Genomic DNA, 18951 nt, shown 5'->3' with positions numbered 1-18951 from the left:
TGAGGATGAACTGCATGTATAGAAAAATGATACTGATAATATTCATAAGAATCATCTCAGTTAATAGAGCAGGTAGAGGGAGCTTTTATAGTTGAAGCACAGAAAAAAGCTTAATTCGAAGATAAAATATGGTACAAAAATGGAGTCAATAGGGAAAAAAAGGGAAATGGAATGGGAGAAAGAAAAAGGAGAGGAGGAATAGTCCAAGACATTTCACATAATAAGATTTTTTTTTATTACAATGAGCTATTGCAATGATATGGAAGGGGAGAGGCAAGGGGGAATGAGGGAACCTTTGCTCTCATCAGAGATGGCTAGGAGAGAAAACAGCAAATATACTCAATGGGGTATAGACATCTGGAGTAAGAAGGAGGGGGGAGCAGGGGGAAGGGGTGGGGATGTGAATAAAGGAGGAGAGGATGGACCATGGGGGGAGAGTGGTCAGATATAACACATTTTCTTTTTTACTTCTTGCAAGAGGCTGGGATTGGATGGCCTGCCCAGGACCATAGGGCCAGGTGGGTCTAAGGGGTGGTATGGGGCCTCAAGGCTTCTTGGCCCCAGGACCAGGGATCTGTCTGCTGAGCCACTCAGCGACCCTACAGCAGAGTCAGAGTGAAAGGAGAGAGAAAATATAGTACATGGTAGTGGAGAAATAAGAAAGGAGAGAGTTGCTATCAGCAATGGCAATGTTGGAAAAATATGGAAGTAACTTTTGTGATGGGCTTATCATAAAGAATGTGATCCACCCATGACAGAGTTGCTGGTGTTGGAACAAAGACTCAAGCACATTTTTTGTTATTATTATTTGGGAGAGGGTGCAGGGCAAGTGGGGCTGGGTGGCCTGCCTGGGGCCACACAGCAGGGTGATCTTTGCGTGTCTGAGGCCGGATTCGGACCCAGGTGCTCCTGGCTCAAGGGCCAATGCTCTATCTGCCACCCAGCCACCCCTACTATAATTACTGTTTTATTTTATTTTGGGTCTTTTTTTTCCTTCTTTTTGGTTTTTGCAGGGCAGTGGGGATCGGGTGGCTTGCATGTCACACGGCTGGGTGATTGTTGGGTTATGGACTCGGGCGCTCGTGGCTCCAGAGCTGGTGCTTCATCCATTGCGCCACCTGGCCATACCTACAATTATTACTATTATTTTTTTCAATTTTAATTTTTTTCTCTCCCCTTTACTTTTTTCACCCAAGCAAGTCTATAGGGTATTTTGTTTACTTGTAAACAAGAATATTTTATTAATGTAAAAAAAAACATTTGTACAAAATGAGAATAAAAAAATAAATTAAAAAAAGATCACTAAAGATACTCATGGCCCTTAACTATCATATCTCTGTGCTGCTCTGCATCAAAAATCTTTACAAGTTCATTTTCAACTTTTGAAAAATATTTGAAAAACAATTCATTGTAAGCATTATTTTCTTACTATTCCAAAATCTATGGTTGCTCTCTCTTTGTTAGAATAAGAAACTGGGTTTCTACAAACAAGATCAGGGGAAAAAAATCACAAATTATGACCATAATGAATATGAGTAATTTCAAGTACAATTTGTCCTTTTCAAACAATCATAAAAGAGAAATATTACTTAGCAATAAGTTTCTAAATCACTCTATCCCCTTCTCCAAAAGGAATCTTAAAATTTATTCTTTTTGGTTTCTGGAACAATTTGCTTTTTGTTATAAAGGAATCATTCATCTTAAAGAGTTAACTTTTTAAAGAATTAAATAATAATGTAACTGATTTTAACTGGAGATATAAGTTCTTCATAATATCAAATATATTCACCATGATAAAAATAAAATATTTATCCTCCTAATGATAGGTTTCTTTCCAAAAAGTTGTGCAAAATTCAGTAGAGTTTAAATTCATAATAAGAAATATTTTATATATATATATATATATATATATTCATATTACATCTTATGATAAAAATAGCTTCAGTTACTGCCCTCTTTCCACCTCAGGGCTTGTTCTCCTACTGTCTCCTCAGGTCTGGCAAGAACTGCACTCCACAGAAGTCCTCAATCTCCACTAACTAAAATCTACTACTTTCTTATAAAAACCTATTCAGATAGTATCTTCTCCAAAAAGTCTTCACTTATGGACACTTAGAAGCTACTCTCATTCTCCATAAACTTAAATAGTTTGGCCCTCTTATTTGTTCTTTTCACATTCACATAGCAACATATTTTTTTTAAGTAATTTCCAAATTCCCCCATTGAAACTATAAGCTCTAGGAGGGGAAAGACTATTGTCTTCAAGTCTGTATTACCAGTAATTAGCAAAAAGTTTTGATTATACTGGGGGCTTAATAAACGCTAAATTTAAACCCACTAAAAAAAGTATCCACACTGATCAAATCCTAAATCCATCCAAAAATCTGAGGACATATTTTAAATTTTTTCACTTTGGACACTTAAAGGTGTGCTAAATACACCATGACTTCAAAATAACTTCAGCATCACTTTGTAATTCTGCTTAAGCAACTATAAAATTTTCCAAGGTCTACAATTTATAAACAAATGATATACAGGAAAGTACAAATGGTGCATGCAACTGTGTCCACCTACAAAATGAAATTAATAAGGCTACAACTTAAGCTATAATAATTCATATTTACTTAGCATTTTAAGATTTACAAAGGATTTTCTTTCACAAAATCCCTATGAGATACTGCCAGTATTATGATCCTCATTGCACATAAAGAAAACAAGACAGATTTAAAGTGACTTGCCCCAGACCCCACAGTTCCTGTCAAAACCAAGAATTAAATTTACACCATCTGAAGGTGACTCCATCTTTCTTACTACTACCCTAGGTTTACACTGAAAGTCAGAAAGTTTCAGTGGACAGACACCAGGGGCAGAGAATCAGGAAAACCTGCCCTGGACAACTTAATAGCTGTAATATCATAAAACAGATCTCTGACCCTCTCCCTAACACTATGCTCTAAGACTAAGCAGGAGTAGGTGTTGGTATTCACCTGAGGAGTAACAAGTCCAGACAACAACAATAAAAATGTTACCAGAACACTTGGAGAATTAATAATTCTAGGTAACAAAAATTCTCACATCAATGAAAATTTACCTTCATGTAAGCACTAGAACATTTTAAAAAATCATAATCATTTTACCTAAAACCGTACTAACACTATCTTCCTTACATTTAGGCAATTCTTTTTTGAGAAAAATTAAGTTGACTTTAAGGAAACTTAAGGACTCTTTTTTTGTTTCTGCCTTACATGAACTTTATAACATCTATTTTATCTGCTTACAATTCTCATCTGTTATCTGGTTCTCATTTACAATTGAGATAAGTGAGTTTATCTGATAAATTCTAGAAAAGTATATGTATCTTCATGTCAACCAAAGTAATAACAGCTATCTGTCCTGAAGTCTCAGCATAGTATCCTTTTAATGATACAGTTCTGACTCTTCTCTGAAAAAGAACAAAATAATTTTGATATAATATTATCAAGCATTATCAAGGGAACCCAAGCACAGCTGGACTGACCAGACTCCTCCCTGGCTTTGGTTGAAGAGAGAAGGAACAAGCATAGACCTGGTGGGTGCAGCAGCAGAGGAGGGGAGACACTGATGCCTGTGGGCACCTGGCTTCAGTTCCAAGGTAGAGCTTACAACTATAGTTTGCAGCAACCAGAGGGACTGCTGCTGGGAGTAAGATTATTTGTGAGAATGTGTGGCTGGGGGACCCTAAACTGACTTAGGAGTGGGGTATGGAGAGTCCAAAGTTGGCCCGCTGACCAGGCCTCAGATACTAAAAAGAGAGAGAGAGAGAGAGAGAGAGAGAGAGAGAGAGAGAGAGAGAGAACGAGAACTAAGAAGAAAAAGAAAAAGAAAATAACTAAAAAGGACTTGAGGCATATTCCTCATATAAATCAGAACTAGAATTTGATTATACTAATCGCTACTAAAAGCATCACAAAAAGAGTTCTTGGAAGAATTTAAGAAGGTCTTTAAAAATCAGAGTGCAATAGCAGGAAATAATTATAGTAATCTGCTGTTTGATAAACTCAAAGAGTCCAGCTATTGGGATAAAAATTGTCTCTTTGATAAAAACTGTTGGGGGGAAATTGGAAGTTAGTATGGAAGAAACTTGAATTAGGTCAACAACTCGCACCCTATACCAAAATAAGATCAGAATGGATATAGGATTTAGCCATAAAAAAAAAAACAATATTATAAGCAAACTAGAAGATCAAGGAATAGTTTACCTGTCAGATCTATGGAAAGGGAATCAGTTTATGACCAAGGAAGAGATGGAGAACATCATTAAAACAAACTAGATAATTTTGATTCAATTAAAAAGCTTTTGCACAGACAAAACCACTGTAACCAAGATCAAAAGAAATGTAGTAAATTGGGAAACCAGTTTTACAACTAGTGTTTCTGACAAAGGACTCATTTCTAAAATATACAGAGAACTGAGTCAAATTTTCAAAAAAAAAAAACAAGTCATTCCCCAATTGACAAATGGTCAAAGGATATACAAAGGCAATTTACAGATGAGGAACTCAAAGCAATCCACAGTGGTATGAAAAATTGCTCTAAATCACTATTAGAGAAATGCAAATTAAAGTATCTCTGAGGTACCACCTCACACCTCTCAGCCTGACCAATATGATCAGAAAGGACAACAATCAATGTTGGAAGGGATGTGGGAGACCCAGGACATTAATACATTGTTGGTGGAGCTGTGAACTCATCCAGCCTTTCTAGAGAGCAATTTGGAATTACACCCAAAGGGCAATTAAAATGTACATACCCTTTGATCCAACAATACCACTATTGGGTCTATACCCTGAAGAGATTATGAAAAAGGGAAAACACTTGTACAAAAATATTTATAGAAGCCCTGTTTGTGGTGGCAAAGAATTGGAAATTAAGTGAATGTCCTTCAATTGGGGGAATGGCTTAACAAACTAGCAAAAGTATGTCATGGAACACTATAGATCTATTAGAAACCAGGAGGGATGGGAATTCAGGGAAGCCTGGAAGGATTTACATGAACTGATGCTGAGCGAGATGAGCAGAAACAGAAAAACACTGTACACCCTAACAGTAACATGGGGGTGATGATCAACCTTGATGGCCTTGCTCATTCCATCAGTGCAACAATCAGGCACAATTTTGGGGTATCTGCGATGGAGAGAGAAAGAATTGTGGAGTATGAACAAAGACCCAAGACTATTACCTTTAATTTTAAAAAACAAACTATTATCTTATGTAATTTGGCTATCTCTTATACTTTATGTTTCTTCTTAAGGATATGTTTTTTTTTCATATCACATTCAACTTAGATCAATGTATATACCAATGTAAAGACTAACAGACTGTTTTCTGTGGAGGGTGGGGGGAGAGAAGCAAGATTAGGGGAAAAAATTGTAAAACTCAAAATAAAATCTTTATTTAAAAAACAAAGACAGGCTGAGCTGAATCTGATGGGAGTGATTCTTTAAAAATCTGTGTGTGTGTATGTATATATATATATATATATAGAGAGAGAGAGAGAGAGAGAGAGAGAGATTAAAAAGGAGCAATTATCTCATACAAAGGGCATAAAAGGAAAAACTGATACAAAAGAAATTAGTAAGGGAGAAAGGTGGGTAGTGCTGATGCCTTTCATCAGAAAATTGGTTAAAGAGGGGTGTGTGGGTGTGTGTGTGTGTGTGTGTGTGTGTGTGTGTGTACACACACTCTAAGAAGGGTATAAAAGAATTCTAAATTAGAAATAAGAGGGCAGGAGGACAAAGTGGAGGGAGAGGATAGGAAGGGATTCTTGGAGAGTGAGTGAAGGAATAAGAGACAAAGTAACAGACAGAAGCAAAGCAGACAAATGAGGAGGGATAGGGTAAATAGGGAGAAAAATAAAGTGAGGAAAAATAAGGAGGAAAATATACAAGTAATTATAGCTTAGAATGTGAATGGGATGAAATAACCCATAAAATGGAAACAAAGATCAGATAAAATATCTGAATTCAACAATATGATGTTTTCAGGAAACACAGTAAAAATGAGAGACACACAGATAAAATAAAAGTCAGGAGTAGAATCTATTATGTAAAAAAAGCAGGGATAGTAATCATGATCTCTGACAAAGTTAAAGCTAAAATAGATTTACTCAAGAGAAAAATATGTAAACTATACTAGGTATCAGCAATACTACTGAATATTGCTTTAGATTATTTAAAATAAAAAGCCAATATAAAATACCTGAAAATATACCTGCCAAAACAGACATAAGAACTCCATGAATGTAAACACAAAACACTTTTTTAAATATAAGGTCAGATCTAAATAAACGAATAATATTTACTGTTCATGGGTAGATAAAACCAATATAATTTAAATCTTTTTTTAAAAGTCAATATAATTTTCCTAATTTATTCATTTCATGTCATCTCAATTAAATTACTAAAAAATTACCATACTGAGTTAGAAAAAATAATACCAAAGTTATTTGGAAAAACAATTGTCAGAGGTTTCAAAGAAACCAGGGAGAAAAATGCAAAAGAAGCAGATTCAGCAATATCAAACCTTAAACTATGCTAAAAGGTGAGAACATTTGTTGAAATATAAAATGGATGATTTAGATTATTTTAAACTAAAATTTTCTGGTAAAATAAAACCAATGTACCAAGAATAAAAGAAATAAAGAAATTTGGGGCAAAACTTTCATAGACAATATCACAGATTGGAGATAACTCAGATGGAATATTGCTAGCTATGGTATAGGAAATGAGATGTTGATTTAGAAAATCATGTACAGACTTGAACTTACAGAGAAACAGATCACAAGTAGAAATATGCATAGTATAGTCTTACATATATGTGCATGGAGTATGTGTGTACATGTGTAAGTGTATGTTATATGTTTATAGATATTTATGTATATGTGTATATCCCTTTTTAGGAAATTATATTGAATAATATTAGTTATAAGATTGGTATTTTGAACTCTGAGACAGTAAAGTAAAAAACACCATCCAAATTTATTTATAACCTGCTTTAGAATGGTGAGGTGGAAGGGGAGGAGAAAAAAAAAAAGTAAAAAAAGGGCACAGGAGAAAATTACCTACAAGGAAGCAAAGAAAAGCTGAGTAGATATGAAAACAATGCATAGTATTATATAGGTTTTCTTGAAATGGAAATTTATTGATTTACATTGAATCTTCTTGTATGTGTTGTGTGTGTGTGTGTATATGACAATTACCCTTTTCTTGTTTTGCATTTAAGTTCAAAATTAAAAAAAAAAGATTTAAAAAGTGATGGGGGGGGCAGCTAGGCAAGGCAGTTTATAGAGCAACAGCCCTGGAATCAGGAGGCCCAGAGTTCAAATCCAGCCTCAGACAATTAATAATTACCTAGCTATGTGACCCTGGGCAAGTCACTTAACCCCACTGCCTTGAAAACAAACAAACAAAAACAAACAACAAGCTATAAAGTACTATGAAATTCAGGAGAAGCTTCCAACTAGAAAAAAACATGGAAGACCAGAAAAAAGTAGCAAACAGGCTGGACCTTTAAGAATGAACAGAGGGGGGCGGTTAGGTGGTGCAGTGGATAGAGCACAGGTCCTGGAGTCAGGAGTACTGAGTTCAAAAACGACCTCGGACACTTAATAATTACCTAGCTGTGTGGCCTTGGGCAAGCCACTTAACCCCATCTGCCTTGCAAAAAAAAACTTAAAAAAAAAAAAAGAAAGAACATGTCTCCTAGTTAAGTTTTCCAGATTCTCCATTTCTCTAAATATTCAGCTTTTCTGGGACATGTAAAATATATTATCCCTTCACCTCTGACCCCATCAAAATGTAAAAACTTTCTTCAAGGGAGCTGGGGAGGACTTTTATTGATTAAAAATTAACATTTTTTTAGATCAAAGCTTCCAAGAGAATGATCATATCTTATCATTGACTTTGTATAGGACCTATGGCAATGTTGTGCCGATATGTATGTAATAAATATTTGGAGAGTATATATGTGTGAAAGCATACTTAATATTGGAGTTAATGCCCAATACAGATGAGACAGTAAAAAAGCACTGAGCTATCCTAGATGAGTTCAAGGCAAAAAATTCACATAAATACCATCTGAAGGCATTCCTAACTCTTAAGCAAAGATCTTGGCACAGAGCAGGTACTTAACATTAGCTGAATTTAACTATTCTGAAGAACTGGCAAATGTGAATGATGAATTAACATGATAATGAGCTACGTGATCTCTGAAAGACTATGGAATAAAGGGAAAGGTATGGAAGGAGTGGAAAAAGGCAAATGAGTCACAAGACAGAAAAGTTTGCAAGCTATAGGCTAGTGAATGCTTTAATTTCTGACAAAATTATATAGGGCATTATTAAAGGAATATTTAAGGAATATTTTGAAAAGGAAGTAACTATGACAGCGATGTATCTCTAACAAGAACAGGTTATGCCAGACTAACCTTATTCTTTTGTCAGACATTCAACATTAAGAACTTACTATATATTCTCCACATATTGCGCTGAATACAGAGAATGAAAAGAAAAAGGAAAAACACTGTCCCTGCATCCGAAGAGGTTACATGTAAATAATTATATACATTTAAAGAGTAGATAAAAGATTTTTATGAAAGGAGAAGAAACTAACAGCTAGAGGGACTGGGAGGAGCTCTCTGCAGAAGCTGAGATTTGAATTGAGTTTTAAAGGAAGTCAAAGAAATTAAGAGAATGAAGCAGAGTAGGCAGAGGATTCCAAGTATGGAGTGAAAAGTCAGGAAGCTGGGAGATAGAGTGACTTGCTTGAGGAAATGTAATTATGCCAACAAGAGGCAGCTAGGTCATCCAGTTGATAAGAGCACTAAGGTTGGAGTACAAAAGACCAGAGTTCAAATTTGACCTTACAAGCTGTGTGACCCTGGGCAAGTCACTTAACCCCTGCCTGTGTGAACCTGGAGAAGAAAATGGCAAACCACTCCAGTATCTTTGCCAAGAAATTCTCAAGGTCAATATTGGCATGGGACAGTCCATGGACTATACCATAAAGTCACAAAGAGCTGAGCACAACTCAATGGCAACAGCAATAACAAATTTAAAATAGCATTGCTGGATCACAGGATGCTTGAAGGGAAAGCATAAGAAGACTGGAAGCTAAGAAAAGGTTGTGTCATTAAGAGTTTTAAAAACCAGAGGCATTTATAATTGGTTTTAGAGTTAGGAGAGAGCCACTACAACTTACTGAGCAGGAGACTGACATGGTCACACCTGTACTTTAGAAAAAAAGAAAGCAAAATAAAAGTTAGCAGCTGAGTAGAGGATGAAATAAAGTGGTGTGAGATTGAGGCAGGGTATTCAGTTAGAAGGCTAGTTATTCATCACAAAAACGCAAAAGTTTGCCTATAGGCAAGCATCTGAAAAAATCTCTCAGGCTAATCTTGTGGATAATATGAAAATAGTAGGTAAAACAAACAATACAGTTAGATGGGAGTCAGAATTAGTTGAATGGCTAGAAGTAGATTTTAATATTTTGACATCAGCTTGAAAGGAGATCTGTAGGGGAATGCCCAAGGGATCTGTGCTATTAAAACATTTTTAACAGACTTGAAAAGCACAGATGGAACTTATCAAATTTGCAGGTAAGCTGTAAGGGGCTGTTAACATACAGAATGACTGAGTAAGGATGAAAAAAATCTCTTTAAAGGAAGGGAGCATCATAACTATCTTTGTATTTTCACAATGCTTTGCTTAGTTGGAACTTAATAATTACTGAACAGAATAGTTTAATAAAGTCCTAAACAGAACTTCAAAGCTGAACAGAATAGAGATTAATAAAGTCTTAAACAGGACTACAAAATTTTAATTTCATATAAAATATGAAAAGGATAGCTAGATGTCTGTTCATCTAAAAAAAAGACAGGATTTTTAGAGAGCTACAAGCTTCATACAAATCAACAGTGTATGATAAGGCAGACAAGAATGCTAATATGACCTAGGCAGTACTGAGAGTCATAGGTTCAGAAATGGGGGAAAGTACCATTCTAACTTTACCCTGGTTAGGTCATAGGTGGAATACTGTATACAGCTCTAGAAAATACATTTTAGGAAGGACATTCATCAGCTAGGTAAGGTCCAAAAAGAAAGGCAACCACAATGGTGAAAATTCTCAAAATCATGCTGTAAAAGAATCAGTAGAAAGAATTGGATATATTTAGCCTGAAGAAAACATGTTTGTTTTTTCCCCTGGGGGAAATAGAGAGAAGGGAGGGGGAAGAAGGGAGGTTCTGTTTTCAAATAACTTAAGGATTATCACATGGAAATAAAAGAATAGCCTTGTTCAACTTGGCACTAGAAATGGGTGGAAGTTGCAAAGAGGCAAATGTAGGCATGAGGTAAGAAAGAACTTCCTACCAATCAGAGCTATCCCAATATGGAATTGGCTGGGTGAGGAATTCATACTCAGTGGAGAGAGGTCTTCAAGCCATGGAGGAAAGCCAACTTGCTGGGGTACATTACAAAAATAATTTCTGTTCAGGCATGTGCTAGATTAAGTAGCCTCTAAGGACCCTTTTCAGTTCTGAGATGTAATTCTGTGAAATGTGAACATCTATACAAATATAAAATTTATTATTATCATTACGATATCAAAATGAGGAACAAGTAAGTCTTCAAGTACACAACATTCCCCTAAAAAAAATTAGTACAAGGGAAGGAACAAAATATATCCAGTTTATATCAAGAATTCAATTTCATATCAGTGCTTTTCCAACACACCTAGAAAGAAGGAAAATCTCCAAGGAAAGATGTTGTTTCAGAAATGCTAATACTCTAGACTGTGTAGTAGTACTAAATACTTTTATTCTTCCTTTAAAAAAAAATATCACTTCCAAGTTCAAGGTCATTTCTGTTTCTAAAATGAGTTTATCCAGCTTCTATTGTAGCCATTGACCTACAAATGTTTTAATATTTATTTTTATGTCCAAACTAATTTTTTCCTCTAATAACCTACCTTCTCAGAGGAGGACTTAAAGATAATTTTCTTTAAATACTTAAAAGTAAAATAAATGAGCCTAATCTTTCATATCATTTCTAACCTAGACTGCCAATTATATTTATGCTATATGCAAGTATGGAAAGTTTATTTTATATTCACTTCACCTTAAGTAATTTTAATATTTTAAAGAAAGCATGATGGTAATATAATTTTGCTTGAAACAAGGTCATTTGAAAAGGACAATAATTAAAGCTGACAGGATTGAATTATACCTATCACTTTGTTTTGGTTTACAGAACTACCATGTGACATTGAAGTTTATGTGGACATCATGCCATCTGATCTGCTTGCCAAGTCAACTGCAGTGAGCCAGCAATACACAAACTTAGAAGAACTTTTCCTATAGTAGTATCAGATGAAGCTAGATATTCTAAAACCTCTTCAGAAAAATGTTGAAAAGCAAACTAGAACAACAATTTGCACAAGTAGCAAATTATTAGGAAAAATTGGAGTACCAACTTAAACTTTGAGATTTTATCCAGAATTCAACTTTAACTTTCTTCAACAAATGAATATTCTGATTTTTTTTTAAGATGAGTCACTTGAAATTTTGAGAGGGAAAAGGAAAAGGTCTTGTTAACTGGGCATTCTGTCCTCCTGAGCCATAATCCAAATCAAATGAAAAGTAAAAACATTTCCACATGAATAAATGAAGCATTTATTAAGTGTTCACTATACACAAAGCACTGGGAGTAGAAATATAAAATTAAGATAGTCCTAGATCTCAAGGAGCTCTCATTCCATTGGGGAAGACAAACCGTATGGAAGATTTCAACTGCAAGTTCAATAGAAGAGACCCACAGTTCTTAGAGTGCAGGGGAGATAATTCCTCCTCTTTAATGTCATTTCCATTGATATAATCTTATCAGTTTCTTTTACCAACCCATCTGATAGTGCCAAAGACTGATGACCAGATCTATATTTTCTGGGTCTTCTGACTGTAGTACATTCAAGAATAGGTCCCAGGCTGTATCTTTATAGAGATTGCTTTCCAAGATGATGGCTGAGGACACTCTGTGGGAAACATTATTATTCCTAAAGCTTTTCATTTCACAGCTCTGGCTGTCTCCATGAGTTTGAAAGGAGACAGTGGTTAAGGTAGTGGGGTTTGACTCAACTGGCATATACTGCCTAACCCTTGTTGTTGGCCTGTGTCTCCTACTTGGGGATGGCCCACTCCTTCTCCACAAGAAGTGCCTCTCAGATGATGAAGGCGAGGGCTGTGCTAGGACAGCCTATGAGGACCTATGTGAGAGAAGGGTCCTTGTGCTTATCTGCCACTGGCTGGCAGTAGTTAATCAGAAGTAGATGCTGTGGTGATAAGAAAGATGGGCCCCTTTCTCACCATAATTTCTCCCTTCAATGACTAGCTTTGGAAACTGAGCTGGAAGCAGGTCTGGTGGTTTGGAAGACACTGATATAAGCAAGGCTCTTGGGCTCAGGGTCCTGGACTGTTTTCATCTGAATCTGAGGGGGTAGAGTGGTTTGACATGCCTGGCACATGCTATCTCCTTGGGATTCCTTCTGCTTTACGCACACTGGTTTCTCTATCTTGTCTGTGAAACTCAGATAATATGATATGGTGGAAAGAGCATGAGCCCAGTTCCAAATTTATCACTTACAATAAGTGATGTCTTAGGAAGGACAAATCACTTCACCTCTGTGTACTTCAGATTCCTCCTCCATAAAATCTGAGAGGTGAGCTAGGCAGACTATAAAACTCCTTTTAGGGGTGGCTAGGTAGTGCAGTGGATAGGGCACTGGCCCTGGAGTCAGGAGTAGCTGAGTTCAAATCTAGCCTCAGACACAATAATTACCTAGCTGTGTGGCCTTGGGCAAGCCACTCAACCCCACTGCCTTGCAAAAACCTAAAAAAAAAACAAAAAAAAACTCCTAGTCTGCTTCTTGACTTTGGATTTTATATCAGGTTGGGCCTGAGCTTCTGGTTTTTATGTCCTTCTGCTGCTTTCACCACTCAGTCTGGGGTTCTGTAGGTTTTCAGTGCTTCCAAAGTGATCTAGGAATGGTCTGGTCACTGGTTTCCTGGTCTTCTCTTATACAGGTAAGGTCCCTATTACTTTGTAACCACTCTATTCCTTGCAACCCTGAAAGTGTAACTAGGAACTAGGCAATGGGCACAACAGAACTTCCAGAAGGCACTTGTTCCTTCTCCAGTACTACTACAGGCATCTTCTGGGATTTCTTTCAGACTCAGTGTTCTGTCCCCTTACTCCAATGTCTGCAGACCTCTTTCTGTCTTTCTCAGCTAAGCTGGACTGGAAAAAATGACTCACTGTGACTTTTTCTTGGCTTTCCCACTCAGAATTCCATTTAGTTCATTATTTTAACTTGTTGTGGAGAGGGAGAACTCAGCAAAATGCTGGCTTGACTTCACATCTTGATTCTACCCTAAGAATCTTACAGATCCTTCTATAACTAAATTTGTCAACCCAACTCAATTCTTTGTCAATAATACCACCACTGTCCTCAGAACCAAGGTCTAAAACTTGAAAGAGATCTTCAACTCGTTGTCCCACATAATCAAACACTGTCTTATTAATTTTTTTCCTTCAAAAAGTTAACTCATTCATCTTTTCATCTCTATTTTGATTGTTACCACCTAAACCAGACTGTGAGCTAAATTAATGTCACTGACCTCCCTGGTTTCAATCCCTTTATCTTTCCTTAAAGTACTGCAAGATTAATCTTTTCAGGCTCTCTTTCATTTCCATATTGTATCTATTTTGCTGTCTCCCTGGTAAGAGGGCAAACTCTTCAGGGTCAAGGTCTATCTCATTTTTTTGTCTTTGTATCCACTGCATCTGACACATAGCAGGTACTTAATACATATTAATAATGAGGTTACTCCTCTGCTCCAGAAACTCACTACTTCCTCTTTCTTCACTATTTCCTTATTGACCCATTACAAATGCTAATTTATATAATTAGTCTTATTTTTCCACTCATGCTCAATATGCACTTATTATTCTTGTCAAGATAGTTTCCTCATTAACAAATGACTACAGCATGCTCAACATCACTTCCATAACTACATTAAGGCTATTACCTTTTCTAAAAGCTTCCCCTTCTTCCTTTATCCTAATCTTTCCAGTTTGGTGGGACCTTCTACAATTTATGTCCTACTAGCTTAGCCTTTGGGAACCCTAGCTATAATGAGGCATCAGAGTTTTCATTTGATATCTATAAGGTTTTATATAGGTGACTGATAACAAAATTTAAACAGTACAGTCTAGACGCCTGACTTGGAAAGTCAATATACCAAAAGTGCTTATTTTTTTTTATTAATTATTGAAGCCACTATACCTCAATTTTCCCCATCTACAAAATGAGATTGTGTGTGTGTGTGTATGTGTGTGTGTATTAGCTCACTTACTGACAATTATAAGGCCACAGAAAAATACTCAATTTCATGCCATAGATTGTATTACTAATCTTAGCCATTTATCTTGAAATACAAACTACTGTTCACAAAGGACAGATCAGCAGTTATCAAAAAGGCCATAAAGCTTATATCCTATCTTACTAATGGAGTTCTGATGATATCATTTTTGTATACAGAGAAAAATATTAATAAGGAAACAGTATATAAAAAGTTTAAAAAGGCTATACAAATGCAAACTTAAGATAGTATTTACTATTACCAATAAATAGCTCCCAGAACCACGGCTTGATTTACATCTTTCAATTTAAGCTTTTTTTTTTAATGTTCATGTTCTAAAAGTAGCACCAAAGCAAGATATAAGATATGGCTGCAAAAAATTAATTTTTAATATGCATACTTTAAATGGAGTACAGATTTCCAGAAACAATTTGATTCCATTTAGCCCAACACAAAATCTTTGCTATTTTAATTATGATTGTCACCCTGAACACAAATACGTGCATAAAGTTAAAGAGGAAAAATTGATAACTACCTTCTGAATTTTATAAAACTAAAAATGACTTTGGCAGCATTCAAACCTCATAGATCAAAGTATATGATGAGGGGACTTAAAATGAGACACAAACCTTACAATCAAACAATTAACACAAATATCTTTTGAAAGTAACAGGAATATGCTTTTTTTCCTAAAAAACTAAGCTGAACTAGGTTAAACTGGCCCCAACTTTACAAAAAACAGTCAAATCTGTGGGCTCACATAACAAAAGTTAAGCCAAAATATCCACCGGATGAAAATGCTTTCATTTAAATTTGTACTTTAATACAGTTCTTAGCTGTCAAAAATATCACTAATCTGTAGTATAGATCATTTAATATGAATCTGAAATACAACACAAAGCACCCGCCAGAGAAAAGTAGAAAAGTTTAATGTACAAAGAAAATAGGGGTTCACTGTCATTAAAATTACACTAGCTTGTTAAAGTCATTAATAATCATCAAGTCAATCAACAAGCATCTATGTATCTTTCATTTTAAACCAAGATTGTATAATCGATAGACGCGGCATTTTTAAGTGACAATGATCAGCAACTCTTAGGCTAATCGGCGCAGTTTTATGAGTCGACTGCTCAGGTCTGGATGGGCTCCGGATCTCAATGAGACTGTCAAAGTTTTCCCAACCAAATGGGTCTTTTGCTAATTTTTTAGAAAAATCCATCCAAAAATCATCAAAAAGGTTGTTTTTTTAAATTTGTTTTCAGTTACCATGCAATTAGATGAAGGCTGTCTATAATAAGGGGAAAAAAAGGTTTTCATTTTAAGTGAAAGATGAGAAAATGGAAACCAAAACAAAGCATCTCCCCCAACCGAGTCAAGGCGGACTGAGCAGCGGGATGAAAAGGTGCACGGGGCTCAGTGACAGGAGGCACAGCCGGCACTTGTGCAGCAGGCGGCCGGGCACCCTGGCAGCGGTAAGATCACGCTGGCATTAGGAGCTGACCCACCGGCGCTCGACGGAACGCAACCATCCTCATCTCGTGCCTAAAGGGGCGCGGGATGAGTCGTCTGCCAACTCCCGGGGCAGGTGTCAAGGACCAACTCTGCCCCCCACGGCCGGACGGGGCTGAGAGGCTGAGCGCGCCGCGGCCACTCGGTGCCCTCGCTCCCGCGGAGGCCAAGGCTGCCCCAGCCCGGCGGCGCCCCAGCCCGGCCCCCGCGGGAGCCCCTCCGGACGGCCCGCCAGGCGGCCAGCTGCCCCCGAGGCGCCCCCTCAGCACCCGGAAACTCGGGGCAGGCGGCGGCCCCGGGGGGCGGCGTAGCCCCGCAGCCCCGGCCCCTCACCTAGCAGCGCCCGGAGGTGCTTCAGGCGGGTCAGCACGTCCTTCTTGGGGTCCAGCACCTTCTGCGTCGACTTCTTGACATCGCCGTGGCTCCTCCGGGAGAACATGCCGCCGCGGGCGCCGAGCCCCGAGCCTCGCGCGCGGGAGCCGCCTCCGCCGCGGGAGCCGCCTCACGGCATACGCTCAGAGCCGCCCGCGCCGCCCGCGCCGGGCACACGCGCGCCCCCGCCCCCCGCGCGCACACGGGCCGCCCGAGCCCACGGCCTCGGCCCGTCCGCGGCTCCCTCCGCCCGGGCTCCAGGAAGGAGGGGAGGGGCCCGGCACGGGGGAGGGGGAGGAGGGGAGGAAGGCGGCGTCGACGCGGAACGGAGCGGCCGGGCCCCACGTGAGCAGGCCGCCGGCCGCGAGCTCACGCGCTCAGCCCGGCCCCGCCCCGCCCCCCAAAAGCCTGCGGGACGCGCGACGGAGACCGGCGACCCCACCGGCCCCCTCCCCGACAGCTCCGGAACTACTAATCCCAGAGTGCAAAGTGGCAAGTGTCACTCGGCATGGGCGGAGGGAGAGGGCTATGTGAGATGTGCCCGGCACCCCTCCCTTGCCTGTTTCGTCGCACGTGCCGCACAGCCGCCTGGGAAATGTAGTCCTTCATTGAACCAAAGCCTGAGACCGCCCTCCGGACCAAGGCCAGCTTCCCCCTCCGGGTACGGGGAAGCCTTTGTGCCTCCTCTTCGCCCCGCTGCATTGTGGGACTTGTAGTCTCTGCACACTCCAGGCACGCTCAGTTTGTCGGGTTATAGAGGGACACAGCCCTCTCGGTGCTAGAAGCCTACAGTTGTCTTTGTGGGACTAAACTGAGCCTCAGTTTTCCATGGGCAATTTCAAACTTTTATATTAAAAGAAAATTGGGCTCCTCGAATTTACTCAAAACGGATGAATGTTTGGCATTTCAAACTGAAGCTGACATTCTTGGGTTTTCATTTCTGAAAGATGCAGGGAGTGGGTAGGGCACCGGGCTGTAAATTCTCATGTAACTTCTGGGGCAATGGAAGCAAGCATGATAATAGTGGCCCAAAGTCAGAGGGTTCAATCCTTTCTCTGATGCTTACTACCAGGATGAACTTGGGCAAGCCACTTCACTCAGTTTCCTCACCATCACCACCTAGGTCTAAGACTCTATGACCTATTCCTCTTAACTTTTTCGATTTTAAAATGAAAAGGTGTTTTTTTTCCACCAAACTTCTAGGAGTACTCTGAGACTTAAGGAAGATGTTCTATATCATTTGGTGAAAACGCACACTTTTTTTCCTTTTTTGTGTGTGTACAAGGTCATGTAATATTCCATTAGCAGAACCAGAAATAGAACCTGTGAGATCTGACTCACACTGCACTAAACTTTTTAAGGTCATCAGAATCTTCCCTGAGGGTAGAACTTTGAGATGCCATATGGGTCCTTTTCAAATGCAGAAAACCTTCACTAGAATTGGATTCCCAGGAGAAATTTCTGTATTCTCCAATAACATATAATTGACTTTAATTTATAGTAACAGAAGCTATATATTAGAAACAAAAGTTGTTGATAATCCTAGTAGTAAGAGTTCATTTTTATCTGATCTGAGGAAACAGCATCAATACCTGAAATTGAGAGATAATTTGAAAAAGTCTTTTTAGTTCATAACTTCAGTATAAAGCTGCCAAGATATATAAAAAATACAAAATGAGGTTGAGTTAGGATGCTGTGCTGAAAACTACACTGAATTAGGAGTGAAGAAATCCAAGTTCAAATAAGGGCTTTGATACTTTAATAGGCACATGACCATGTTGAAACCATATAACCTTTCTGCTCAGTTTTCTTGTCAAAAAAATGAAGAAAATAATACTTCACAGGGTTATTGTAATGAAAATACTTTGCCAATCTTAAAGTCCTACATATAAACTTGTAATTGCTTTACTATCTACCATATATTCTCAATCAAGAGGTACAAAAAAAAGGCATCTAAGTGGCTACAAGGAGGGTCCCCAGGAGGCTTATTTATCTCTGAGTCTTATCTAGTTTTTATCAGAGCCACCACTCTACCTTATTCCCCCACACTGACTTGCACCTTCGACATCCCAGCACCAATTTGCACTCACTCTCAGTGCCCCAGTTATTCAGTGATCTGCCCTGTCAGCACCTCATCCTCACCCTAGTTCCAGCAGTAATGATAATAAGAACTGAAGGAAATAAAAAAAGCAACAAAAAAATCCTCCCAATTAGGAAAAGATTAAAGATTCCGAGGTTTGAAGAATCAGAAAAGGAGAGGAAATACTCATTTGATAATTATAATAAAAGCTAATATTCATAAAATGCTTATATGTTCCAGGCACAGTTCAAAGTGTATTACAATTATTATCTTGATTCTCACCACAACCCTGGAAGGTGCTATTTTTATCCCATTATAGATCAGGAAACTGAGGTAAATAGTGGTTAAATGACTTGTCCAGGGTCACAAAGATAGTAAATGTCTGAGACTAAATTTGAACTCAGAGCTTCCTGACTCTAGGCCTAGGGCATTTTTTTTTAGGCATGTGTCACAGCTTTTTATGAATCTAAAGAATTTAGACATGGATCCTATCTTCTGCTAATTTAGCATGTGCTAGGCAATAAAAGATGGAAATAGAAACA

The 18951-nt window shown here is 38.3% G+C and overlaps 1 protein-coding gene across 5 annotated transcripts in view; it reads right to left on the bottom strand.

Annotated features, from left to right (window-relative positions):
- The window catches only part of RALGAPA2 (Ral GTPase activating protein catalytic subunit alpha 2), a 374367-nt gene extending 357936 nt beyond the window's left edge, over positions 1 to 16431 (bottom strand). For all 5 annotated transcript variants that reach the window (XM_074209342.1, XM_074209345.1, XM_074209344.1 and 2 more), the window contains exon 1: positions 16291 to 16431. In XM_074209342.1, coding sequence (XP_074065443.1) covers positions 16291 to 16396 — 106 coding nt within the window. In that variant the 5' untranslated portion in view covers positions 16397 to 16431. The remainder of the gene's footprint in view (positions 1 to 16290) is intronic.
- Between the last annotated feature and the right edge of the window lie 2520 nt (positions 16432 to 18951).

Source organism: Macrotis lagotis, chromosome 1, assembly GCF_037893015.1.
Source record: "Macrotis lagotis isolate mMagLag1 chromosome 1, bilby.v1.9.chrom.fasta, whole genome shotgun sequence".
Lineage (NCBI taxonomy): Eukaryota > Metazoa > Chordata > Mammalia > Peramelemorphia > Peramelidae > Macrotis > Macrotis lagotis.
Note: the sequence above shows the minus strand (reverse complement) of the source record. Positions and strands in the feature narration are given on the sequence as shown.